A 27,355-nucleotide genomic window follows, 5' to 3' on the forward strand; every position below is an offset into this window, starting at 1 on the left:
GAATGGAGGATCGTGGTCCTCCATTATAGCCTATGATGGGAACTTTGCGGTCTGCGGTTAACCGCAAAGTTAATTAGGGTCCCCAATTAACTTTGAGGTGAACCGCAGACCGCAAAGTTCCCATCATAGGCTATAATGGAGGACCGCGATCCTCCATTCTAGCCGCTGCGCCAAGCCTGATTAACCGCAAAGTTAATTAGGGTCCCCAATTAACTTTGAGGTGAACCGCAGACCGCAAAGTTCCCATCATAGGCTATAATGGAGGACCGCGATCCTCCATTCTAGCCGCTGCGCCAAGCCTGATTGACAGGCAAGGAGCACACAGCCAATCAGGAGAGCGCCACGATTAGAGGTAAGTATGTGTGTGTAAGTGTGCATGTATGTAAAATAAAGCTTTACTGTCACTGTGTGTGTTGTGTTTTTTGGGGGGTATTTTTTTTTTAGTAGAACTAAAGGTAAGAGCGGGCCCCGTTCTTTCCCCGCTTGCTGATACTTGTGGTTCTCCAAGTACCAGCATGCGGGGGAGGCTTGCTGGGGCTTGTAGTTCTCCTACAAAAAACAATATTCTATTTTTTACACAAAGGCTATCAGCCTCCCATCCACCACCTACGGATGTGGGGGACAGCCTCAGGCTTTACCCCTGGCCCTTGGTTGGCTGGAGGGTGGGACCCCTTGATTTAAGGGGTACCCACTCCTCCTGGGTACCCCGGCCAGGGGTGAATAGTTGGGGGGTAATGCCACGGCCGCAGGGGCCTACATAAAAGTGTCCCTCGGCTGTGGCATTTTCTCTCTGGCTAATGGAGCCCGGTGCAGGTTTGAAAAATACAGGGGACACCTACATCTTTTGTCCCCCGTATTTTTTGAGCCAGGACCGGACGCAGAGCCCGATGCTGGTTGTTTAAATATTGGGGGACCCTACGCAATTTTTCCCTGTATTTTTACCACCAGGACCGGCTCAAAGAGCCCGAGGCTGGTTATGCTTAGGGGGGGGGGGGGACCCCCACGCAATTTTTTTAAAAATTTTTACGGAAAAAAGACCCTTTCCCACAGATAAGTATGCACGGATCTCAGTGATCCGTGCATGACTATTAATACACGGCTTGAAAAAGCCGGTCTATTTTTTTCCTGCTTTTTTTTACGATTTGTAAAAAATAACGACCACAATTGACCACTCACTGACAAACACCAAAATACGAATGAATAGTAAATTCCCATGTTGTATGAACAAACAGCCGCATTTGACCGATGGTGTATTCGTTCGTATTTCTGCCCTCTGCCATGAAAACCATTACGAATAGCCCCAACACTGCCGAGATTTGTGCTTCGTAAATTCCCGTCTTCACACTTAAAAAAAAAAAAAAATCAGAAAAAATCATGACTTTAGTAAATATACCCCTATGATCCAGGCCAGGAAGGGGGTAATGTCTAAACATTACCACCGTATTTGGAAGAAATACATCTCTTGGTGTGAGAGCAGAACTTATTCTGCGGTGGAATTTCAACTGGGACGTTTCCTGCTTTTTCTGCAGGCAGGTGTGGATGTGGGCCTACGTCTGGGCTCCATAAAAGTCCAGATTTCGGCCTTGTCCATTTTCTTTCAGAAACAATTGCTTCTCTCCCTGAGGTCCAGACATTTTTGAAAGGTGTTCTGCGCATTCAAGCTCCCTTTGTGCCTCCCACGGCACCTTGGGATCTCAATTTAATGCTGCAGATCCTCCAATCGGCCTGGTTTGAACCTTTACAGGAGGTGGACGTAAAATATCTTACGTGGAAGACTGTCACACTGTTGCCTTGGCTTCAGCAAGACGTGTGTCGGAGCTGGGGGTTTTGTCTCACAAGAGCCCTTATTTAATTTTCCATGAGGACAGAGCTGAACTCAGAACTCGTCAGCAATTTCTTCCGAAAGTGGTTTCCGCATTTCACATCAACCAACCTATTGTGGTTCCGGTTATCACTGACACTTCCACTACTTCAAAGTCTTTGGATGTTGTGAGGGGTTTGAAGGTATACGTAAAGAGGACAGCTCGTCACAGAAAATCCGACTCGCTGTTCATCCTATATGATCCGAATAAAATTGGGTCTCCTGCTTCAAAGCAGACAATTGTACGCTGGATCAGGCTCACTATCCTGCATGCTTTTTCCATGGCAGACTTGCCGGTTCCAAAATCTGTACAGGCCCACTCTACTAGGTCAGTGGGTTCTTTTACTGGGCGGCTGCCCGGGGTGTGTCTGCTTTACAGCTCTGCCGAGCAGCTACTTGGTCAGGTTCGAACACGTTTGCTAAGTTCTACAAGTTCGATACTTTGGCCTCTGAGGACCTTCAGTTTGGTAAATCAGTTCTGCAGGACCCTCAGCACTCTCCCACCCGGTTTGGGAGCTTTGATACATCCCCATGGTACTAAATGGAACCCCAGTATCCTCTAGGACGTAAGAGAAAATAGGATTTTAATTACCTACCGGTAAATCCTTTTCTCGTAGTCCGTAGAGGATACTGGGCGCCTGCGCGATGCTTCGTTTTTCTTGCACTGTTACTTGGTTAAGTATTGTTGGTTCAGCTGTTGCTGTTCCTGTTTAAAGTTGGGTTAGCTTAGCTTTCCTCTTTTTGTGTGTGCTGGTTCGGAATCTCACCACTATCTTTATCTATCCTTCTCTCAAAGTATGTCCGTTTCCTAAACTGAGTCTGGTAGGAGGGGCATAGAGGGAGGAGACTTCCCACACTATCAAATTTTTAAAGTACCCATGGCTCCTAGTGGACCCGTCTATACCCCATGGTACTAAATGGAACCCCAGTACCCTCTACGGACTGCGAGAAAAGGATTTACCGGTAGGTAATTCAAATCCTATTTTTTGTTCTCCTACCGAGATAATGACTCATATATATGTATATTATATTGATCCGTAGTTTGTAATGCACTCACCCGACTAGTCATAGCATCAATGAAGGTTTTTTATTTCAGCATGGGTACAAGCAGTGTGCCGACGTTTCGGTCCCCCTTGGGACCTATTTCAAGGTTCAAATGCAGTAGGCACCATGTCACAATATATACCCCCTTCAATTATACCCAGTATCATACCAAAAATGTGGACAAAAATTGAAAATATAATACATCACATACAAACATATATACACACATTTAAAATACTCACTTCCATGTTCCCATATGTTACTTATAACGCTAGAGGCACACAGCTGATAGATCCACAAAGCCCGCGCTGGCTACAACGAGCCGCACGCCGGCGGAAATCCGCTCACAGCACAAGACCGGTGGAACGCAGCACCACTTACATCCGTCGGAAGCGGAACGCAGAGGTGACACGCAGTGGAACGCTCCAGTAGGACGCGCCTCCCATATGAGGTATCGCATCATATCCACTGCCGTCCCTCCAAAGGCTTACTAAATAAAGCCACTATCATTGCTAAGCAGCCAACGTACTCAATAAACAAGACACTCTAATCTAGCGTATCTCAGCACTATAGTTCATCAGATAGCTATACCATATTGTTATCTATCTATAAGTACACATATCAAAAAGATAGATAAATACAGATATTGGGAACATGAATAGTGTCATTAAAAAACATGTAAATGAAGATGCATGTTGGAAAACATCACATCATATTGAATACAATAACTATGGACAACATATAGTACAGAGGCCACCGAACCCAACACACCTAAGTGTGGAAAAATAGTAAAATAGTAAAACAGATGTAGAAAGTTCTTTTGTATATATGGATGTATTTATTTATTGTAGTATTAAATTATTGTAGTCCCAATCTGAGTTTAGCTCAAAGTCCCGATATGTCAAAGAAAGATACTCCAATGGATAGAGTCATTTAGGCCTTTTGGCCAAACAGTGTCCAACTTATGTATCCAATAAGCTTCTTTGCATAGAAGGGCTTTAGCAATATCTCCCCGTCTTTGTAGCGGCGGAATCCGATCAATAACCATGTAGCGTAAAGACGTCAATTGATGTTGATGTTGCACAAAATGTCGTGCTACAGGTTTATCTAAGCCACCCGTCTTTAATGCCAACCTTATAGTAGACTGATGATTGGAAATACGTTCGCGGAAGGGTCTTATTGTTTTGCCCACGTATACCAATGTACAGGGACATAGAAGTATGTACACCACAAAATCAGATGTACACGTCAATCGGTGTCTAATAGCAATTCTCTGGCCATTTTGCGGGTGGGGAAAGGTGCTGCCTGTATTCATGCTTCTGGACGTCGTGTAGTTTGGACATCTAAAGCACCCCAATTTTGCAGTGGGTAGTCAATATTCTTTCTCCTTATTGATTGACATATCTGGTCGCATGAGGATATTACGCAGATTGGGGCCCCTTCTGTAGGCAACTAGAGGCTTTTTAGGAAGGGACTTGCTGAGGATACTGTCAGTTGCTACAATACTCCAATTTTTCTTAATAGCTGCTCTGGTCGCATAGCTTCTAGTTTCAAATGTGGTTAAAAAGACAAGTGGTTCTTCATCCTTCTTAGATGGTTTATCACCCCCATATCTAAATCGTTGTATAGCCCGGGAGAGACATTTCTCAATTAGATCTGGATGATACCCTCTATCCAGGAATCAATGTTGCATCTCAGTTAATTGAAGCTTAAGTGTCTCTGCATCTGAATTGTTTCTCATTACTCTAATGAATTGCGAGATAGGGAGACTCTCTTTGAGAGGTTTGGGGTGATAACTATTATACTGCAACAGTGTATTGCGATCGGTGGCCTTTCTATACAACCTATGTCCATATCCTCTATCAGTGGAAAACACGGTTAAATCAAGAAAATTAATTTGTTTAGAATCACAAATCATAGTAAAACGAATAGGTGTGTCCAGTTGATTAAGGTGTGCAACCATACTCTCCACCGAAGACTTGTTCCCCGACCATAATAGAAACACGACATCTATAAATCGCTTATAGAAACCGATATTACCGCCAAACTCCGGGAATATATGGCGTTGTTCGTACTCATCCATAAATAAATTTGCATACGCAGGGGCTATGTTACTCCCCATCGCGGTCCCGGAAGTCTGGAGGTAATATCGGTCACCAAATCTAAAATAGTTGAACGTTAATGTCATCTCCAATAAATCAAGCAGAAAATCTATTGATGGTGTTTGGTGGTGATTCGCAAATAAAGCTTTTCTAGCTGTATGAATACCAGCTTCATGAGGTATGACTGTATATAGTGAAGTAACATCCATAGTTACAAGAAGATAAGCGCCAGCATTGATGTCAAGAGATTTCAATTCACTAATAAATTCACCTGAATCCTTAATGTAACTTGAAATATTTTTGACACAGGGTTGTAAATATGTGTCCAGGTAGGGTAGCGTGCTACCGGTTGAAAAAGAGAACCCCTGGCCGAGATAATTGGTCGGCCATGGGGATTTTCTGTACATTTATGCACTTTGGGCAACGTGTATAATATAGGGTAGATGAGGAAATCAGTGTGCATGAAGGAAGCTACGGTTTCTGATATCATATTACCACCATATGCTAAATCCACTACATTATCCATTGTATATTATATTGTATATCTATATAATATATCTATATATACACATAATATATAATATATATGTCATTATCTCAGTAGGGGACACCAAAATGTTGGATTTTGGATAAGGTATACTCAATGTGTGTGTGTGTGTGTATATATATATATATATATATATATATATATATATATACACACACACACACACACTAGCTGGAGTACCCGGCGTTGCACGGGATTTCAAGAATGTCTGTTTACCAAAATAAATTGAAATATTAAACACACAGTATAAATAACATTGTAGATAGCTGAATAGCCATGCTTCGCTAGGGGATGAGGATGGTAAATTAGAATGATAGTTGTTTGTTAATTTATGTTAGTTGGAGATCTAGTATATAGGCATATCTTGCTTCCCTGACGCACTTAGTGTAGTGGGCGGACCCCTTTTTGGTCTCCCAAGGGACCCTGCTTTTCCCACTATACATTTCAAATTTTTTTAGTTGCCTCGGGCGTGTTTTAATACGTTCGTATGTAAAATTTTACCATCTACGCTTGTAAACTGTGGATTTGTATAGAAGGACAGAAGTACAAATTTTCGGTGTCATATATTAGATAAGTACCTAGATAGATCTTCCTCCCCCAAACACTCCACAGTTTCTTATATAGCACAGCACATTATGCATCTCCTGATATACTCTTTGCTGCTGGGGGACCGTGCTACTTCCACTATATAACTCTCAGTGTGTGGGTTTGTGCTACCTCCATTCCCCTCCTCACATCATGTCACTGCCCCTTTCACATGCAGCCCTGTCATCACTGACATATCATGCATGCCCTGATATAGTCTGTGCTGCTGGCCCACCCCTAGGGGTGCTAGGGGTGTCTTCCTCCCACAGTGTTTGTTGCCAGATTGTAAAGCATATGTGTGACAGCAGTCACGTGGTGTCCCGGCATTCGGGGAAAGGGGTCTGATGTGTAAACATGGGACCCCTTTCAGTGCGTGGTCCGGGTAAATGCGGTTTGTTTTTTTGCCAAGTACGTGGATTTATATCTGGACACTGGATTGAGGTGAGTATAATTTTATTCACAGGTACCCCGGATCGTCGGATCAGGAGACGTGGCAGTCGGCGGGTCAACATAGGTAAGTATGTGTGTGTCGGCAGGTGTGTAATAAAGTTTTACTCTCAAGGTGTGTCTCCTGTTTTTATTTGGGTATTTTTTTCCCAGTAGTACTACAGGTACCAGCGGGCCCGTTTCCCCCCCGCATGCTGGTACTTGTGGTTCTCCAAGTACCAGCTTGCGGGGGAGGCTTGCTGGGACTTGTAGTACTACAGGAAAAAACTATATTCTTTACATTTTCTCAAGGCTATCAGCCTCCCATCCTCAGCCCTTGGATGGGGGGGACAGCCTCGGGCTTCACCCCTGGCCCTTGGGTGGCTGGGGGGGGGGACCCCTTGATTGAAGGGGTCCCCACTCCCCCAGGGTACCCCGGCCAGGGGTGACTAGTTGGATATTTAATGCCACGGCCGCAGGGCGCTGTATAAAAGTGACCCCCGGCTGTGGCATTATCTGTCCAGCTAGTGGAGCCCGATGCTGGTGTAAAAAATACGGGGGACCCCTACTCTTTTTGTCCCCCGTTTTTTTTGCACCAGCACCAGGCGCAGAGCCCGGTGCTGGTTTTAAAAATACGTGGGATCCCCTGTCCATTTCCCCCCCGGATTTTTAGAACCAGGACCGGCTCGAAGAGCCCGAGGCTGGTTATGCTTTGGAGGGGGGACCCCACGCCATTTTTTTTCGGGATTTTACCATTCCATTAAAAAATAAAATAAAAATAATAATATTTTAAAAAATATATAAATAATACTTGTGCCTCCCAAAAAGACAAACCAAGTACCTAATCCCTTCTAATATAAATAGATATGCTAGTACCAATAAAAAAAAACACCAAAAAAAACATGTTTTAATTTTTTTTTATTAGTTTCACCCACCAAAGTGTGGCGGATTGAAAATGACGAATTTACTGTCTAAAAGCACTGTTGTCGAATTTCCAAACTTCAATTGAATATACTTTTGTCGAATTGCCGCATTTGTACCATTGCAGAAAAGTCGAATTTGACAAAAGTCGAATTTCAAAAAGTCGAATTTGGAAAGTCCGTTTTTTTGATGGAAAGTACTGTATTGCATTGTCGATTTTTTTTTTTTTTTGGCGAAAAAGTCCAGTTTTTCGACAATTTCGGGAATTCGACCGCAATTGCATATACCCCATTATGTATAAAGGGTGTATAATGACATACCTCAAAGGTCAGCTCAAAAAATGGAGCTTATGCATACAAAAGATCCTTGTATGAATAAATGGATTTTGGAACCTGAGAATTCAAGTAATAAATTTCAGTTTGGTATCCATTAATATCTAGTTTTAATAAGAAAGAGGTTTAAAAAAACCCATTTAATAAGGTCTGGGTGACATATGCGTATGTATATAAATATATAAAGGAGACACGTTTAAAATAAACACATATAAATTCTGACTACTCATACATTGATCATCATAGAGAATAATGCCCTTATGGGTGACATATTTGATTCAAGGGAATTTCTAATGCAAACAATATCCATTCATAAGTATCAGAATGTAGTAATACATACAACCGCTTTACAGGACACATACACGGAAGTGTATGATAAATTAGATTAAATGGAGCCTTGTTCTAAATGTTGTATATAGGTACCTTACCTTCCAACAGCAAGTCAGTGATTGTCCAGTCCTCCATGCAATGAAGCATGGGGAACAAGGCCTAACTTATATAGGGGAGGAGGAATGACATCACCTCCTTAATAGGATCAATTAGTGATTTATCAATTAGTATATCATTCTTAAGGAAATGTGATTTTTTTGTGATTTTTTCAGACCCTTATATGCATGCAACCTACCAACCATTAAATATGGATCCAGATAATTTATCTTTTTCAATAATTAATCTAGGACCCACCAAATTTAACCTTAATAGGTTAATAACCCCACATTGGGGGTAATTCCAAGTTGATCGCAGCAGGAAATTTTTTAGCAGTTGGGCAAAACCATGTGCACTGCAGGGGGCCAGATATAACATGTGCAGAGAGAGTTAGATTTGGGTGGGTTATTTTGTTTCTGTGCAGGGTAAATACTGGCTGCTTTATTTTTACACTGCAATTTAGATTGCAGATTGAACACACCACACCCAAATCTAACTCTCTCTGCACATGTTATATCTGCCTACCCTGCAGTGCACATGGTTTTGCCCAACTGATAAAACATTTCCTGCTGCGATCAACTTGGAATTACCCCCATTGTGCTTCATGAATTAATCCTAATGTGTAATAATCCTTTTTAAGAGTGACAGCTTTATCTACCAATGAGGACGGTGAGGGGCGGGACAATCATCAGCAGAGACATGATATCTAAGTGTGCCAGCGTGTTAAACCGACACAGTAATTTATGGTAAAACACCTCATCTCAATCACACATGCATCCTTCCAGCCCATCCATAAGTGACAGGCACCATGGGCTGGGATCGCTCGGCGTGGCGCCGCCAGTACCATGTATACCTAGTCGCCAGGAAAGCCCCCCGCGTCATATGACCACGTCATACGGCCCGGATATCCAACACCGGAGTGCAAGCTTGCGCTCCAGTGTCATGACGACCTGCGTCTCTGGAGACGCCGGGAGAGCATTCTACATCACGTGGCTATGTGACGTGACCCGGATGCCGGATGTTGGAGCGTGACAGCTTGCGCTCCAGCGCCATGACACTATGCGTCTCACCTACTATGGGAGAAAAAGAACCTCTTATGCAGCCCTTCCCATGATTTAAACAAGTTAGTAGGGCATATACTAGTGAAGTGTAAGATTGTACAATAAAAGTGTTTCCCTAACTACACCCTTAATCTAATAGTGAGACGCAATTCACTTATTAGTATATATTGCTAAAAGATTAATATAAGTATTATATGACTAACTAATAATATCTCCATATGTAGTGACTACCAATAATTAAACATTTTTTTAATTGCACATCTAAGTTAATTATCTGTGTCTAATAATTCACAATATAAATTTAATTGAATATAGTGTATAACATAATTATCCAATGTATTTAACATGTAGTGGGGATTAATACAAATTAATCCCGAATTACTACAGGATTGATATACCCCCCTCACGTCGTATATTAAGTCCAGGTCAAAAACAATATGATCCAATACCTATCGTATTCGGTATTTTCAGCCTCCAAGGAAACTTTATTAACCCTATGGAGGTATGTGTCCAATACTTACAGACTACAAGTCTAATTAACTTTCTACGAGTGGACAATGGTAGATCAAAAATATAAACATATAATAGAAATTCCGAGATATATAACACTTCGGACTATATATTGACATGGGTAAGTATTCTACCCCTGTTATCATACCATAAAGAAGAGGCTCCATGATTTGAACGGTACCCACCCCTACTTATTGTTATACATGAATAAAGAAGAACTCCCCCCCGCAGAATTTCATAGGGAACATATAAATAATTATGTATAAACCTGAGGTGGGCAATGATCAATCTAAATATAAATGTACAAAAAATGTAAAAAATTCAAAGGTATAGAATATTCTGAAAATTATGTGTCAATGGATAAATATTATACCCTAATATCATACCATAAAGAAAAAGGCTCCATTTTTACAATTTTTGCACTAACACCTGCCAAAAGGCATACAGAAAAGAACTGCCCCCGTCGAAATTCATAAGGGACATGTGACTAACAATATGTAAACCAGATAGGAGTAGGGCCTTCCTACTGGACATAAACTGACTAAGGTTCTCTTGTTATCCGAAAGAGCACAAAAATACAAGGAGAGATCTACTAAAAAGGAGGAGAACCTGGAACCCTGGTCTTAAAGGAATGATGCCATATCTATGTTTTCATTGAGCCCATTGGGAATAAGGGTATTTAAAGTATAAATCCAATATGACTCTCTTTGGGCCAGGTGCAGGTCTCTATCTTCCCCCCTTTTATTCTCCAGGATGTGCTCAAGGACAGTGAAAGTCAGATCATGAACTTCGGAATTATGTCTTTCCTGAAAATGTCTGGGAAGACTGTGATTTTGGACTTTATTTCTGATATTTCGTAAGTGTTCCTGTATTCTTATTTTTAAACTCCTCTTGGTTTTACCAATGTATGAAAGCTTACACGTACATTCGATTTTATATATCACGTAATTGGTGTTGCACGTGACTACAGTCTTCAGTTTGTGTATTCTCATTCTTTCATCTTTCCAAACAAAACCTCTCTTGTCTATATATCGACAGCAATTGCATTTATTGCAGGGGAATAATCCTGTTCTCTTCATAATGGGATGTTCGAGGGTAGTGGTCCTACTTTGTGGACGAGATTGTAATTGGCTCGGGGCCAGAATGCTCTTAAGATTTTTAGACTTTCTAAACACTACATTCGGCCTATCTGGCAGATGGGGTCCTAATAAGGGATCCTTAAGTAGAAGATGCCAGTGTCGATTTAATATATGTCTAATTTTCACATTCTCCTGGTTGAACTGTGTTACAAATGGTCTCTCGGTGCTTCGTTTGTCCCTGGCTGTTACTTCTGACGTAAAGAACTTATTTCTATCGACCTCTGATGCTCGAATTTGATCCCTACGAAGTTCATCTTCTACATACCCCCTAACTACAAACTGTTCTACCAGGGTGGAGGATTGCTCTCAATAGCTGGTCAGGCTGCTGCAATTTTTTCTCAGTCTCACAAACTGGGAGAAGGGGACAGCTGTCTTCCATCTAGAGAGATGGCAGCTGTCATGTGGGATGAAACTGTTGGCATCGGTCTCTTTGAAAAAGGTTTTGGTGTTCAAAGTACAGTCATCACTGGTACTGAGGAGGAGGTCAAGGTAGTCTATTGTTGATGGATGCTGTTTGTACGTGAACCTGAGATTAAAGGAATTTATCTGGATCATACAGACAAACCTGGCTAATGTCTCTGGCTTGCCATCCCAAATGAGGATCAAATCATCTATGTATCTTTTGTAGAACTTGATGTTGGGATGTCTGAAATCTTCATTTGTGTATATATTTTCACTTTCCCATTGGTCCATATAGATGTTAGCATACGATGGGGCAAACTTCGTCCCCATCGCGGTGCCTTGTTTCTGTAAGTAGTACTGTCCTTCAAATGCAAAATAATTGTGGTTCAGGACAAACTGAATACCATCCAAAACAAAATTTCTCTCTTCTCTGATGACTGAGTTATCCGCAATTAGAATTCACTCCACCGCTTCTACCCCTTTGGAGTGGGGGATGGAGGTGTACAGGGCTTGGACATCAATTTTAGCCCATCTGTAAGTGGGTTGCCATTGGAACTCTTTCAGATAACTCAAAAGACTGCTTGAGTCCTTCAAGTAGGACTTGCTTTTTGACGTATGGTTGGAGTTTGATGTCCAGATAGTGTGATAAGTTGGAGGTTAAAGAGTCTATACCTGCCACTATAGGTCTACCGGGGGGCTGGATAATGCCCTTATGCACCTTTAGGCAGGTGATAGAAAATAGGTATCATAGGTTTCTTTTTATAGATGTATTCAAACTCTTCTTCACAGACCACATCTTTGGTCTTGGCTTCCCACAGTAGCGTATGTAGTTCTTCTACGAATTTCTCAGTCGGATCCCCAATTAACTTTTCATAGGTGGTGATATCATTAATTTGTTTCAGGGCTTCTTCCACATAAGACGTTCTTTCTTGTACCACCACAGCACCTCCCTTGTCAGCCATTTTTATCACCAGTTCCTTGTCATTTTTAAGTTGTTTGACAGCTAGTCTTTCCTGCGGTTTGAGATTGTCACAGTATTTATCATTCTGGATCTTAAGTTTCCTAAAGTCCTCCTTAACGGAGTCAAAGAAAAAGTCTATGTGGTTACCCCTAGACTCTACCAGGTAGTATCTGAAAGGGGGTGCTACAACAGGCTTAGTTCTTGGTTCATGCTGTAATTTCTGTGTAGGATTTTTCAAAAAATGTCTTTTTAATGTTAAACTACGTACGTATTTGTTGAGGTCCACGAATAGATTGAATTTATCGACATGTTGGTTCTCAGCGAATTTTAGACCTTTATTTAATACTGATGTCTGTGGGACTGATAATTCCTTTTTAGTAAGGTTGATGATACCTGATTTGGAGGTTCTTGTAGGAAGTTGATGGCCCTTCTTTTTTTGTTTGGTGACTTTTCTTCCGCCCCTTGTGCCTCTTCTCCTGTATGTATAGGTCTTTTCACCCCTTGTGGGGAATCCAGACGAGTATGAAGGAGTTCCTTCTCCTGGCGATACTGTAAACCAGTATTCCTCCTCTCCCCTAAAAAAGTCCCCCTCTTTGGAGATGCTGGTCTCAGATGTTCATATCTGTTGTAATGTGATTACCTCGGGCGGACATTGTCCGGAGATAGTTGGGATTGATAGGAGTATTTTCTCCCATATCCACGCCCAGGGGACTGATTGGAGCTCCTCCTCCTTGTCCAATAGGCACTTCTTTGTTTGAGACGCTGTATGGGAACATGATTGCATCTATGGTGAAACACTTCGTTGTCATAGTCTTCTGTAACTCTTCTTCTTCTTCCTTGTACTTGATACTCCCTATAGTCCTGTTTATTGGGACCGTTATTGCTCCAATCATGTACTTTCCCATTGGTATAATCAGATTTGTCCCTAGCGAACTTTTTCTGTTTTCGCATTATGATTTCATTTTCTAAAGAGTCTAACTTGTGTTGGAGGTCTGCTACGTCCCTTTTAAACTCTTCATCTTCATTAAATTTAATAAGAACGGACTCCAATTTACTTATATCTACTTTTACTCCCTCTTTCTCTACCAATTTGGCAGCACTTTCATCTAAAATCCTATTCCATTTTATATTAAAATCCTCGCTCATAGATCCCATTACAGGTGTCTTGTTAAGCTTAAGACCTCTGGGGATGCGGCCTACCTCAAGATATTTCTCGAGGGTAATGAGGTTGTACCAGCTTTTTAGCTCTCTGGTGGCCAATTTCTCCATTTTGTTAAGCAGATGATAATATTCTTCATTATCTTCCTCTGTCTGCTCCATGTCTTGTACATCCTCTAGGAAAATGGTTTTACATTTTTGGTTTTTACTTTTACGGTCATTGAACAAAGGCTATTACTCTGTTTTCTGATGTTATTATGGCAATAAAGGGACACTGTTTGCATCTTCCTATTGGTCTGCCACCGATATTTTCAGTCTATGCAGTCATCACCTGACCTGGAGGGCACCGCAGCCAAGTATTCATCACAGTCAGGAGTGCCGGTATAACCTTTCTTTCTATCTATCTATCTATCTATCTATCTATCTATCTATCTATCTATCTATCTATCTATCTATATATATGGCATTTAAACAACAGAGCCATGTGATCTTTCAACCCAATCTTTAGGGTCAGTTGGCAAAAATTGTTACCCAGCTTATTTTTACTGAAACCTTTCATAGTGGTGACTTAATGGTAAAAAAGATGGACATAGAGTCATGTCATAAATGTTGATGCCAGGACTACCAGCTCTCCCCTTAGCTATCGCATTAATAATGCCCTTTTCGATATGAACTATACTGAGCTGTCAATGATATTAAAATTGTAAAAGGAAATGCTTTAATGGATTTTAGCACCTATCCAATTAGTTGAGAGGAGCTTTTAGTGCATTCTGGTTAATGTTCTTGGTAGAATCACATCTCTTAAATGACAACAGTCCAAGAGCAGGAATTCCCACCTCTGTTAATAGTCAAGTGATGAGAATAGTATTTAAAAAATAAAATGTAATACAGGTTGAGTATCCCTTATCCAAAATGCTTGGGACCAGAAGAATTTTGAATATCGGATTTTTCCGTATTTTGGAATAATTGAATACCATAATGAGATATCATGGCGATGGGACCCAAGTCTAAGCACAGAATGCATTTATGTTCAATATACACCTTATACACACAGCCTGATAGTCATTTTAAACAATATTTTTTATAACTTTGTGCATTAAACAAAGTGTGTGTACATTCACCAATTCATTTATGTTTCATATACACCTTATACACACAGCCTGAAGGTCATTTAATACAATATTTTGAATAACTTTGTGTATTAAACAAAGTTTGTGTACATTGAGCCATCCGAAAACAAAGGTTGCACTATCTCACTTTCACTCAAAAAATTCCGTATTTCGGAATATTCCGTATTTCGGAATATTTGGATATGGGATACTCAACCTGTATCTGTTTCGCCAAAAGAGACTTACATAATTTAATATATACAAGAGCTCATTGTGTGTAATACACTATAATAACATAGGTGTGACACTTGTAATCAATAAGCTGTAATGCACATGATATTCTTTTTTTAGCATTTTATTTATTTCATGGTTCTGTTCTAATCACCTAGAGATAGTTGGAGTGATTTATCATAACCATTTGTATTGTGGAAGACTGCATTAAAGGCATAAAACTCAATACCAAGCAAGTTTGCAGCCTTAACTCAATAATGCCAGTACTCTCCAAAGGGTGATTAAATAGTAACTCCACTCAGATTGTTTGAAATTGTTTAGCTTCAAATATCATCATGTTGGCTACCACAGCTTACTTGAATAAGGACCTTATTCAGTAAGGATTGCAGTTTCTGCTAAATAGCAGTTGCTGTATTCAAATAGTTGCCACCCAGAAATAGAGAAAGAACGGCCATTGCAAAAATTGCGAATGCATCGCAATATGCGGGCTCAAAACCATGCGCAGTTACCGGAACATCAAAGATTTTTCTTATCAGTGCCAGGCAAGGTCATCCACAATATTTGCGACACAAGAGGCTGGAAGTGGTCATCACTGACATCAGACACCCTCCTTAAAAATGCCTGGACACGCCTGCGATTTTGCAGACACCCCCAGAAAACGGCAGGTATCCGCCCAGAAACGCCGGCTTCCTGTCAGTCAAACAGCGTCTGCATTGCAATCATGATGTGTATGCATTTTTTGTTGCTATTATTACTCGCACGTGCGCAGTCATTTGATAATCGGCCAGATTGCGATTCACAAATTTTGCAATTCTTAGTGAATAAGAACCTAAGTTCTGATACTAGAAATATGACATCTACCTAAAATAGAAATGCACTATTTGTAGTGCAAAATGTGTTTCCATGGTTACAGGTGAGCAGTGTTGTTTACCTTGAGCCACACAAGTGCCAAAATAGGCAGATTAAGACTCTTACCACTAGACTGTGAGATTTAAATTTTTATAGGAGAATTTAATTGTTAGCGCTGACGACTGTCAGTGCCAAATGCCCAACAGAGCAATTCAATTGTTGCTCTGTTGGGGTACGAACAGCTGCCAGCACTGGCATTTCTATTCACAGCCCTTCGTGCTGGCAGGCAGAAATGTGTGAAAAGCTACCCATTTGGGCACCGTCGGGTTTTACATTGCTAATCCCAGCACTGCAAGGCGTTATTAGCGCTATAAAAAAAGAAACAATTGAATAACGCCCCCTCCTTTCACTTAGACAGGAGATCGGGTGTGCATAAACAATTGAATTGCACCCTTAATGTGCTACATAGGACTGGGAGAACATTAGAAGGACATGGAGGTTTTTAATATTGTCCTCATACACATTCAAGTGTGCAGTCATTACTCCTATTCTAAAAAAATAATTCTAACCCAAACACTGTTTCAAATTACTGCTTCTTGAGAGGTTTACACACCCTAACCTTATGGATCCCTCTAGTATGTTTTTTTGATTACAACACTCCACAGAGACTGCACTAAGGCGGTCATTGATTTCATTGCTGCTAAATCTAAAGACCCTTACTTATAATTCTCCTCACTACAGTACATTTGACACTGCCTGTTGTCCACCCCTGCTCTAGGTGCAAGGATAGGGGGACGATTAGGCACTTATAGAGTTTCTGTAGTGTAGGCTGTTATTGTCTGGTGTTCACGTGACCACCAAACAATAACTACTACAGTAATTGACCAGAATATTAGAAGTACTGAAGTGGTTAAAAAATCTATGGGGTATCTTTTCTCTTCCTTGCAGTTGTTCAACTGGAAATGTCAAGTAATGCATTAGATTGCAGTGACTTCATTAAATATAGCTGCAATGCTAATTAAACACTTCAAGCTGGAGAAGTCCATACACAGTCATCCAATCAGAAGTGAAGTACTTCAGGAGCATAACTAGAACTATGTGGGCCCCATACCAACATTTTTAAGGGACCTCCAACTCGTGTCTCCAGAGACAGAGAGAGTGGCGTATGGGACATAGAGACAGAGAGAGTGGCGGAAGGGACACAAAGAGAGTGAGTGCCAGTAAAGACATAGGGACAGAGATAGGCAACAGGGACTTAGGGACAGAAAGAGACAGCAGGTGCATAGAAACAGAGAGAGATGCAGCAGGGACGTAGGGACAGAGAGAGGCAGCAGGGACTTACGGAGACGCAGCAGGGATGTAGAGACAAAGAGAAAGGCAGCAGGTACATAGGGAAAGAGATTGGCAGCAGGGACGTAGGGACAGCAAGAGAAGCAGAAAAAGTAGAAAACATTTCTTCATGGTACTGTGTGCACCAAAATATGGGTGTGGCCACATGCCACAAGGGCTGTAGCCACCGAAAATGGGGGAGGGGGGTGTCAGTATGACACACCACCCATTTCTCGTCACTTTGGGAACATTCCTTTCAATTCCAAATGCACCTTACCTATATGGTGGTTTCTCACATTGGGGAACTTCTGAAAAAATGTATCCTCTTTGGTCAGACAGCGTCTTCAGTCAGTATTCACTTTTCATGTAGGAAATCACATGGTTCGGAAGATGCCTGTGTGTGTTGAAATATAACCTAAGTCATCGTCATACAACAGAGGTTTAACCAGACTCATGCCACCTGTTTCACCTTCTACCCCCTGTATCTCCCAGCCACATCATCATCGTCCCCCTGCTTCTCTCAGCTACACCATCTTCTTTGCCCCTGCATTTCTCAGCCGCAGCATCATCTTCCCCTGCTTCTCTCAGCCAGACCATAATCTTCCCCCGTGTCTCTCAGCCACACCATCATCTTCCCCCCTGCATCTCTCAGCCACACAATCATATCCCCCCCTCTTGTCTCCCAGCCACACCGTCATCTCATCCTGCTAATCTGAGCCATACCATTATCTCCCTCCTGTGTGTCATAAGCCACACTGTCACCTGTCACCTCTCCCCTGCGTCTCTCAGCAACACCTTCATCTTCCCCCTGCGTCTGTCAGCCAAATGTCATCCGCTTCCCCCCTCCCCTCCTTCCCTGTTCACTAGCAGCTGCAGTGGCACTTACCGCAGCCTTCTCTCTCTTCAATGAGCTGGTGGACAGTGAGGCAAAGCACAGGTGCTGCAAGAAGTACACAGCCACTGCAAGACGGGTAGCATGACGTGATGTCAGTGTGGTGCTCCAAGAAGTTATTCCTGGCAGCAACAAAGTGCAGTGGGAGGGGCTGTCACACCGCTGAGTACCCTGGCTTTGCTCTGCAGCTCTTAAATAAAACTAAACACACTAATGGCGGGTCACGGGTGCAGTGTGTGCAGGAACAGTACAATGTACCCTCTGTGGGCCGGGAACACACATAGACAACCCTTGGGGGTTGGGTCGGATTAAGTCTTAGGGGAACCCGGGTCATTTTAAGACAGTGGGTCCCTCCTTTATTGTCAGTACTGCCGTGTGTGTATTGATACTGGAGGGAGCCATCGGCTCATTGCCTGTGTCTCATAACCTCATCTCCCTCTGTGTCTGTATGCCTCATTCCCCACCCTTTGTCTATCAGCCTTACCCCCTGTGTCTTGCACACCCTGTGTCTGTCAGCTTTACATACCCTCTCCCCCCGGCCCTGTATCTCTAAGTCTTACCCCATGTCTCTCGGCCTCATCCAAGCCGCTCAGTCTCACAATGTGATGTAGGTAACATGCAGGTCATAGAAAACAGACCCACCATGGTAAGCATATGTATGCTCACCTCTGTGCTCCTCAGACTACACCACACCAGCAGGCACTCCCCATCCGGTCCTACTGCTTTCGCCCTAGTCTAGAGTCAGTCACACCTCCAAACCTCCAGCAGCACTACCCCTGTTCTCCCGTGTCCTGACTAGTCCCGCCTTCTCCCCTTCTCCGCCACTTTGAGTCCTGCTTCCACTTCCTCCTGTGACCCGTTTGTGGCATGTTTGAACTTAAGTGAGGATTGAGGAAGTGAAGGACAGCTGAGAAGTAGGGGCCAAGGACACTGTGCTACAAGGGGAACAATGTCGTCCTCAACTGACCCGTGGCCCCCCCACATCTAAAGAGAGCCGCTTCTTGGGGCACAGCCTGTGTCGGAACAACTCCTGCCAGGGGGGCCCAGAGATACTCACCCCCCCTTAAACTGGCTCTGGGTGCAGGGGGAGCTGCGGGACCTGGATGCGTCTCGGGCACCATAGCAGCTGCACCATCCGTAGTTACGCCACTGCTTCTTCTTGTTCTAAACATAATTGTGTATTTTTGCATTAACACTACATCACCTGCAAAGATACTACTCTTTTAAAAGCATATTTTAGGATGTGTCCATGTCTGTGTGGTGTAGGTGAACACACTATTTTGTACTTTGTCTATGCATGCCTTCCCTATTATGCCTCTCTAGGGGTAAATAGAAGCAAGTGATGTATGTATGCATATATGTATATATACAGTATACAAATGTTACTCTTGCACAAGCAAAACAAATGTACATCCAATTTTAAATGAACCCCACAACCTTTAGGGGCTTATCTAATAATTAGCCTTGGTATACTGATGACATTTTTTTTATGTTGTTTTTGAAGTGGCATGAATTACAGATGTGTCCTCTTACTGTACATCCTTGCTGCAGTCACACTATACAGCCCTTGAAGTCGCGCCATGCCCTGAAGGGACACATTTTTGCGGAAAAACGCACAAAAAGGTGCTCAGCACTACGGAGTCACATGGCACTCACGCGTTATGTGTAACGTGACTTGTAGCGCACGGAGCAAAGATATGAGGACACATCTGTCTGTATACAGGAAGTTACTCAGGTGTGAACACCATACCTGCAGTCACCGCTATCTCATATGTGCCTCTTTCTGTCCAGCTATAGTATAAGTTACATGATCTATTCATCTTGTGCTGAGCGGACACTCCATCAAATAGTTTTTATATATGTGACACACTGTTTGGTCTGTTAGATATAACCTTGGGGCTTTGAAATGTTGATATCAGTATGGACTGAAGTGAAATTAAGTAACAATATATTGTTTTTTCCAGATGTTTCAAAGACCATACAGAAACACAAAGGAGTTCTTCTAAGGAGAAGTGATTTCATTAAGTTCTACAACTGCAGACATGGGGAAAAATTCTACTTCTCTGATTATTTTGTGAATCTTCTTCTTGTCAATGGACACTACAGCCTGGAAATTAAGAAAAATGAGCTGCTGACATTTGGCCAACAACGTATATACCTTCAAGAAAAAAAAGAAGGAAAGAATAAGCTAAAACTTAACCAGCTATTTGAAAAGCTAAATGGAAAGAGGACTCCTAAGAAGATACTTGTAAGTGGTGTAGCAGGAATTGGGAAAACTGTTTTTGTTCAAAAAATCCTTTTTGATTTTTCTAACACAACAGAGTATCAAGACTTTGACTTTATATTAAATTTTACTTTCAGCGATCTGAACTTAATTAATAAACCAACAACTTTGCGGGAAATCATACGTAAAAAACATGGGCACTTGTCACAGACTTTAGATAGTGTTTTCAAAAACAGCAATAAACTTCTTTTGATCTTGGATGGATTTGACGAGTTTAAGTGTTACAGCCAACTGGACTGGGAGCAATATGTATTTGATCCGGATGAAGAAGCAGATCTGTCTCAATTAATTGGCAGTTTAATCACAGGAGAACTTCTACCTGACGCCACCATATTGCTCACTAGCAGGCCAACAGTCATTAACCACATACCTGTTGACTGTATTGAGCGCTTTGTTATAATTACTGGATTCTCTGTTACTGAAATAGAAGATTACTTCCAAAAATTTTTTGGAGATAAAAAAGTGGGAAGTGAACGGTTTCTGATGGTTAGGGAAAATCATTTTCTGTTTACATTGTGCTACATTCCAGCTTTTTGTTGGATTGTCTGCAGTGTCCTAAAAGGAAGTGTTGCTCTTCACATTGAGCAGCCCAAAACAATGACTGATATTTACTGCCATTATCTTATAGTCTTACTGAAATATCATGCACATCAAATCTGCACTAAAGACGACGCAGCATTAAAAGGGATTCTGGGTTTGGGTCAAATTGCATACCAGTCCCTTTTAAAGCATGAAACCTTGTTTTATGAGAAAGACTTTGAAATGTTTCACAAGCTCCCGAAAGACATTGTAAATAGCTTTCTTGATAAGACCTGTGTGCAGGAGCTGGAATGCACAGAAAATATCCTTTCGTTTACCCATTTTACTATCCAGGAATTCTTTGCAGCCTTTTATTATGCTCACGTGGAGAACATTTTGGATGACCTCATGGATTTAGACCTACAGAAAAGGTTGGGCATTGGCTCTGGATATTTGGATTTATTTTTAAGGTTTCTTTCTGGATTGCTGTCGGTGAGAAACCAAGATTTGTTCTTGAAACATCTAAACCTTCATGAAAGTAAGAAGTCTGAAATGTACACATTGTGGCTGATTAAGTCCATTGTTGAACACTGTGAAAGTGGAGGGTACATATTAAACCTACTACACTGTTTGTTTGAGCAGCAAAGGAGCAGCTTGGCCAGTAGCATAACTCCATCTGTGTTACGTCTTAATCTGAGTGATAATGTGTTCTCGCCTATTGACTTTGATGTGCTGGCATATTTCCTAGACCATGTTCATATGGATATTGCTGAACTTGACTTAACAGCTACCCATATAAATGCACATTATTTGGAGAAGCTGCAACCATACCTTCATCGGTGTAAGCACTTATGGTTAGTAAGTATATATTTCTCCAATGTAGTCATACAGGTGGATCCCAAATGATTCATTATTATTAAGTTGTGACACAGTACACCTAGCAGTCTTGAGTTGGAAGTATTTAATTTGTATTAAATGTTTATTAAATGTTTTCTCCACCTACAACTATTTTTATATCCCACCTACGATAGGATTCAATGTGTAAGTTCACATGCGTTTTGTCACGGGGTGTGAGAGACTGGAATTTTACCATGACACTGGTGCCATGTGATGTCATCAGAGTGAATAGAATGTTGGCACACTCCTAGGTGGTATGAAAGAGTGGGTCATTGAGGTGGAAGAAAGAACAGATTTTGCATCACAGGAAAGGTGTAATTGTCACACAAATTGCAAGTTATAGTGTTGGGATGGGTATGATGTGGTTAATTTAGATAACTGTGAATTTCCATCAAATCTATTCAAATTAAAATATACATAGAAACCCATGTTGATGGTAGAAAGGAGGAATAAAGAGACTGAAATGCAGAGGTGGGGCCTAGGTGCTCCAGCAGCACTACTTAACTGTACTTTAGGCATACAAATATTAGGGTATATGACTCCAGAATTGTTTTATATATATATATATATATATATATATATATATATACACACACTACTGTTCAAAAGTTTGGGGTCACCCAAACAATTTTGTGTTTTCCATGAAAACTCACTTTTATTTATCAAATGAGTTTCAACATGAGTAGAACATACAGTCAAGACATTGCCAGGGTTGGAAATATTGATTTTAATTTAAAATAATAATTTTATCCTTTAAACTTTGCTTTCGTCAAAGAATGCTCCCTTTGCAGCAGTAACAACATTGCTGACATTTGGCATTCTAGCTGTTAATTTGTTGAAGTAATCTGAAGAAATTTCACCCCACGCTTCCTGAAGCACCTCCCACAAGCTGGATTGGCTTGATGGGCACTTCTAGCGTACCATACGGTCAAGCTGCTCCCACAACAGCTCAATGGTGTTGAGATCTGGTGACTGCGCTGGCCACTCCATTACAGACAGAATACCAGCTGCCTGCTTCTTCCCTTAATAGTTCTTGCATAATTTGGAGGTGTGCTTTGGGTCATTGTCCTGTTGTAGGAGGAAATTGGCTCCAATCATGCGCTGTCCACAGGGTATGGCATGGTGTTGCAAAATGGAGTGATAACCTTCCTTATTCAATATCCCTTTCTCTGACGTCCTAGTGGATGCTGGGAACTCCGAAAGGACCATGGGGAATAGCGGGCTCCGAAGGAGGCTGGGCACTCTAGAAAGATTTATGACTACCTGGTGTGCACTGGCTCCTCCCACTATGACCCTCCTCCAAGCCTCAGTTAGATCTTGTGCCCGGCCGAGGTTGGATGCACACTAGGGGCTCTCCTGAGCCTCTAGAAAGAAATTATAGAATTAGGTTTTTTATTTTCAGTGAGACCTGCTGGCAACAGGCTCACTGCAGCGAGGGACTAAGGGGAGAAGAAGCGAACTCGCCTGCTTGCAGCCGGATTGGGCTTCTTAGGCTACTGGACACCATTAGCTCCAGAGGGATCGACCGCAGGCTTAGTCCTTGGTGTTCGGTCCCGGAGCCGCGCCGCTGTCCCCCTTACAGAGCCAGAAGCAAGAAGAGGTCCGGAAAATCGGCGGCAGAAGACATCAGTCTTCACCAAGGTAGCGCACAGCACTGCAGCTGTGCGCCATTGCTCCTCATACACACTTCATACTCCGGTCACTGAGGGTGCAGGGCGCTTGGGGGGGGGCGCCCTGAGCAGCAATAAAAACACCTTGGCTGGCAAAAATACCACAATATATAGCCCCAGAGGCTATATATGTGGTAAATACCCCTGCCAGAATCCAGAAAAAAGCGGGAGAATAGGCCGCGGAAAAGGGGCGGAGCTATCTCCCTCAGACACACTGGCGCCATTTTCTCTTCACCGAGCAGCTGGAAGAAAGCTCCCCAGGCTCTCCCCTGTAGTTTTCAGGCTCAAAGGGTTAAAAAGAGAGCGGGGGCACTAAATTTAGGCGCAATATTGTATATACAAGCAGCTATGGGGGAAAATTCACTCAGTCATAGTGTTAATCCCCACATTATATAGCGCTCTGGTGTGTGCTGGCATACTCTCTCTCTGTCTCCCCAAAGGGCTTTGTGGGGTCCTGTCCTCAGTCAGAGCATTCCCTGTGTGTGTGCGGTGTGTCGGTACAGCTGTGTCGACATGTTTGAGGAGGAGGCTTATATAGTGACGGAGCAGATGCCGATAAATGTGATGTCGCCCCCTGTGGGGCCGACACCAGAGTGGATGGTTAGGTGAAAGGTATTAACCGACAGTGTCAACTCCTTACATAAAAGGGTGGATGACGTAACAGCTGTGGGACAGCCGGATTCTCAGCCCGCGCCTGCCCAGGCGTCTCAAAGGCCATCAGGGGCTCAAAAACGCCCGCTCATTCAGATGGCAGACACAGATGTCGACACGGAGTCTGACTCCAGTGTCGACAAGGTTGAGACATATACACAATCCACTAGGAACATCCGTGACTTGATCCCGGCAATAAAAAATGTGTTACACATTTCTGACATTAACCTCTAAAAATGGGTTTTTATGTTTGGGGAGAAAAAGCAGGCAGTGTTTTGTTCCCCCATCAGATGAATGAATGAAGTGTGTGAAAAGCGTGGGTTCCCCCTGATAAGAAACTGGTAATTTCTAAAAAGTTACTGATGGCGTACCTTTTCCCGCCAGAGGATAAGTTACGCTGGGAGATATCCCCTAGGGTGGATAAGGCGCTCACACGGTTGTCAAAATAGGTGGCACTGCCGTTTTAGGAACGGCCACTTTGAAGGTACCTGTTGATAAAAAGCAGGAGGCTATCCTGAAGTCTGTTTTTACACACTCAGGTACTAGACTGAAACCTGCAGAGCGTGCTGCTGCAGCGTGGTCGGTGACCCTGTCAAACATACTAGTTTGCTAACATGAGAACATATTAAAGACGTCGTCTTATATATGAGGGATGCAGAGGGATATTTTGCCGGCTGGCATCCAAAATGAATGTAATGTCCATTCTGTCAGGAGGGTATTAGAGACGTGTCACTGGACAGGTAATGCTGACTTTAAAAGGCGCATAGAGATGCTGCCTTATAAGGGTGAGGAATTATTGGGGATGGTCTCTGGGACCTCGTATCCGCAGCAACAGCTGGGAAGAAATATTTTTACCTCAGTTTTCCTCACAGACTAAGAAAGCACTGTATTATCAGGTACAGTCCTTTCGGCTTCAGAAAAGCAAGCGGGTCAAAGGCGCTTCCTTTCTGTACAGAGACAAGGGAAGAGGGAAAAAGCTGCACCAGTCAGCCTGTTCCCAGAATCATAATTCTTCTCTCGCTTCCTCTGAGTCCACAGCATGACGCGGGGGCTCCACAGGTGTAGCCAGGTACGGTGGGGGGCCGTCTCAAAAATTTCAGCGATCAGTGGGCTCGCTCACAGGTGGATCCCTGTTTCATTCAAGTAGTATTTCAGGGGTACAAGCTGGAATTCGAGATGTCTTCCCCCCGCCGTTTCCTCAAATATGCCTTGCCGACAACTCCCTCAGGCAGGGAGGCTGTGCTAGAGGCAATTACCCATCAGGTAATACTTAAGGTGCCCCTACTTCAACAAGGACGGGGTTACTATTCCACACGGTTTGGGGTACCGAAACCGCATGGTTCGGTGTGACCCTTTTTTATATTTAAAATCCTTGAACACATACATAAAAAAATTCAAGTTCAAGATGGAATCGCTCAGGGCGGTTATTGCAAGCCTGGACGAGGGGGATTACATGGTATCCCGGGACATCAAGGATGCTTACCTGCATGTCCCCATTTACTATCCTCGCCAGGAGTATCTCAGATTTGTGGTACAGGATTACCATTACCAAGTCCAGACTCTGCCGTTTGGACTGTACATGGCACCGAGGGTGTTACCAAGGTATTGGCCGGAATGATGATACTCCTTCGAAAAAGGGGAGTTTTTAATGATCCCGTACTTGGACAATCTCCTTATAAGGGCGAGGTCCAAGGAGCAGTTGCTAGTCGGGGTAGCACTATTTTGGAAAGTGCTACGACAGCACGGTTGGATTCTAAACAGTCCAAAGACACAGCTGTTTCCTACGACACGTCTACTGTTCCTGGGGATGGTTCTGGACACAGACCAGAAATAAGTGTTTCTCCCGGAGGAGAAAGCCAAGGAGCTGTCATCTCTAGTCAGAGACCTCCTGAAGCCAAAACAGTTATCGGTGCATCATTGCACGCGAGTCCTGGGAGAAATGATAGCTTCCTACGAAGCAATCCCATTCGGCAGGTTCCATGCAAGAACTTTTCAGGGGGACCTGTTAGACAAGTGGTCCGGATCACATCTTCAGATGCATCGGCTGATAACCCTGTCTCCAAGGACCAGGGTATCTCTACTGTAGTGGCTGCAGAGTGCCCATCTTCAAGAGGGCCGCAGGTTCGACATACAGGACTAGGTCCTAGTGACCATGGATGCCAGCCTTTGAGGCTGGGGGGCAGTCACACAGGGAAGAAGCTTCCAGGGACTTTGGTCAAGTCAGGTGACTTCCCTACATAAATATTCTGGAACTGAGGGCCATTTACAATGCCCTGAGTCAGGCAAGGCCTCTGCTTCAAAACCGGCCGGTCCTGATCCAATCAGACAACATCACGGCAGTCGCCCATGTAAACCAACAGGGCGGCACAAGAAGCAGGATGGCGATGGCAGAAGCCACAAGGATTCTCCGATGGGCGGAAAATCATGTATTAGCACTGTCAGCAGTGTTCATTCCCGGAGTGGACAACTGGGAAGCAGATCTTCTCAGCAGACACGACTTCCACCCGAGAGAGTGGGGACTTCATCCAGAAGTCTTCCAAAGGATTGTACACTATTGGGAAAGGCCACAGGTGGACATGAAGGCGTCCCGCCTCAACAAAAAGCTATAAAAGATATTGCGCCAGGTCAAGGGACCTTCAGGCGATAGCTGTGGACGCTCTGGTAACACCGTGGGTGTACCAGTCGGTTTATGTGTTCCCCCCTCTTCCTCTCATACCAAAGGTACTGAGAATAATAAGAAGGCGAGGAGTAAGAACGATACTCGTGGTTCCGGATTGGCCAAGAAGAGCCTGGTACCCAGAACTTCAAGAAATTATATCAGAGGACCCATGGCCTCTGCCGCTCAGACAGGACCTGCTGCAGCAGGGGCCCTGTCTGTTCCAAGACTTACCGCGGCTACGTTTTGATGGCATGGCGGTTGAACGCCGGATCCTAAAGGAAAAGGGCATTCCGGAGGAAGTCATTCCTACGCTGATTCAAGCCAGGAAAGATGTAACTGCAAAACATTATCACCGCATATGGCAGAAATATGTTGCTTGGTGTGAGGCCACAAAAGGCCCCAACAGAGGAATTTCAACTAGGTCGATTTCTGCATTTCCTACAAGCAGGAGTGTCTATGGGCCTAAAATTAGGCTCCATTAAGATACAGATCTCGGCTCTGTCGATTTTCTTCCAGAAAGAATTAACTTCAGTACCTGAAGTTCAGACATTGTAAAAGGAGTGCTGCATATTCAGCCCCCGGTTGTGCCTCCAGTGGCACCTTGGGATCTCAACGTGGTGTTGAGTTTCTTAAAATCACATTGGTTTGAACCACTAGAAACCGTGGATCTAAAATATCTCACGCGGAAAGTGGTCATGTTATTGACCTTGGCTTCGGCCAGGCATGTATCAGAATTGGCGGCTTTGTCATATAAAAGTCCTTATCTGATTTTCCATATGGAGAGGGCAGA

The 27,355-nt window shown here is 43.0% G+C and overlaps 1 protein-coding gene across 5 annotated transcripts in view; it reads left to right on the forward strand.

Annotated features, from left to right (window-relative positions):
- LOC134910378 (NLR family CARD domain-containing protein 3-like) overlaps positions 1-27,355 on the forward strand; it is a 323,407-nt gene that overhangs the window by 132,826 nt on the left and 163,226 nt on the right. For all 5 annotated transcript variants that reach the window (XM_063918341.1, XM_063918331.1, XM_063918360.1 and 2 more), the window contains one exon: positions 19,850-21,542. In XM_063918341.1, coding sequence (XP_063774411.1) covers positions 19,850-21,542 — 1,693 coding nt within the window. The remainder of the gene's footprint in view (positions 1-19,849; positions 21,543-27,355) is intronic.

Source organism: Pseudophryne corroboree, chromosome 1 (assembly GCF_028390025.1).
Source record: "Pseudophryne corroboree isolate aPseCor3 chromosome 1, aPseCor3.hap2, whole genome shotgun sequence".
NCBI classification, from domain to species: Eukaryota; Metazoa; Chordata; class Amphibia; order Anura; family Myobatrachidae; genus Pseudophryne; species Pseudophryne corroboree.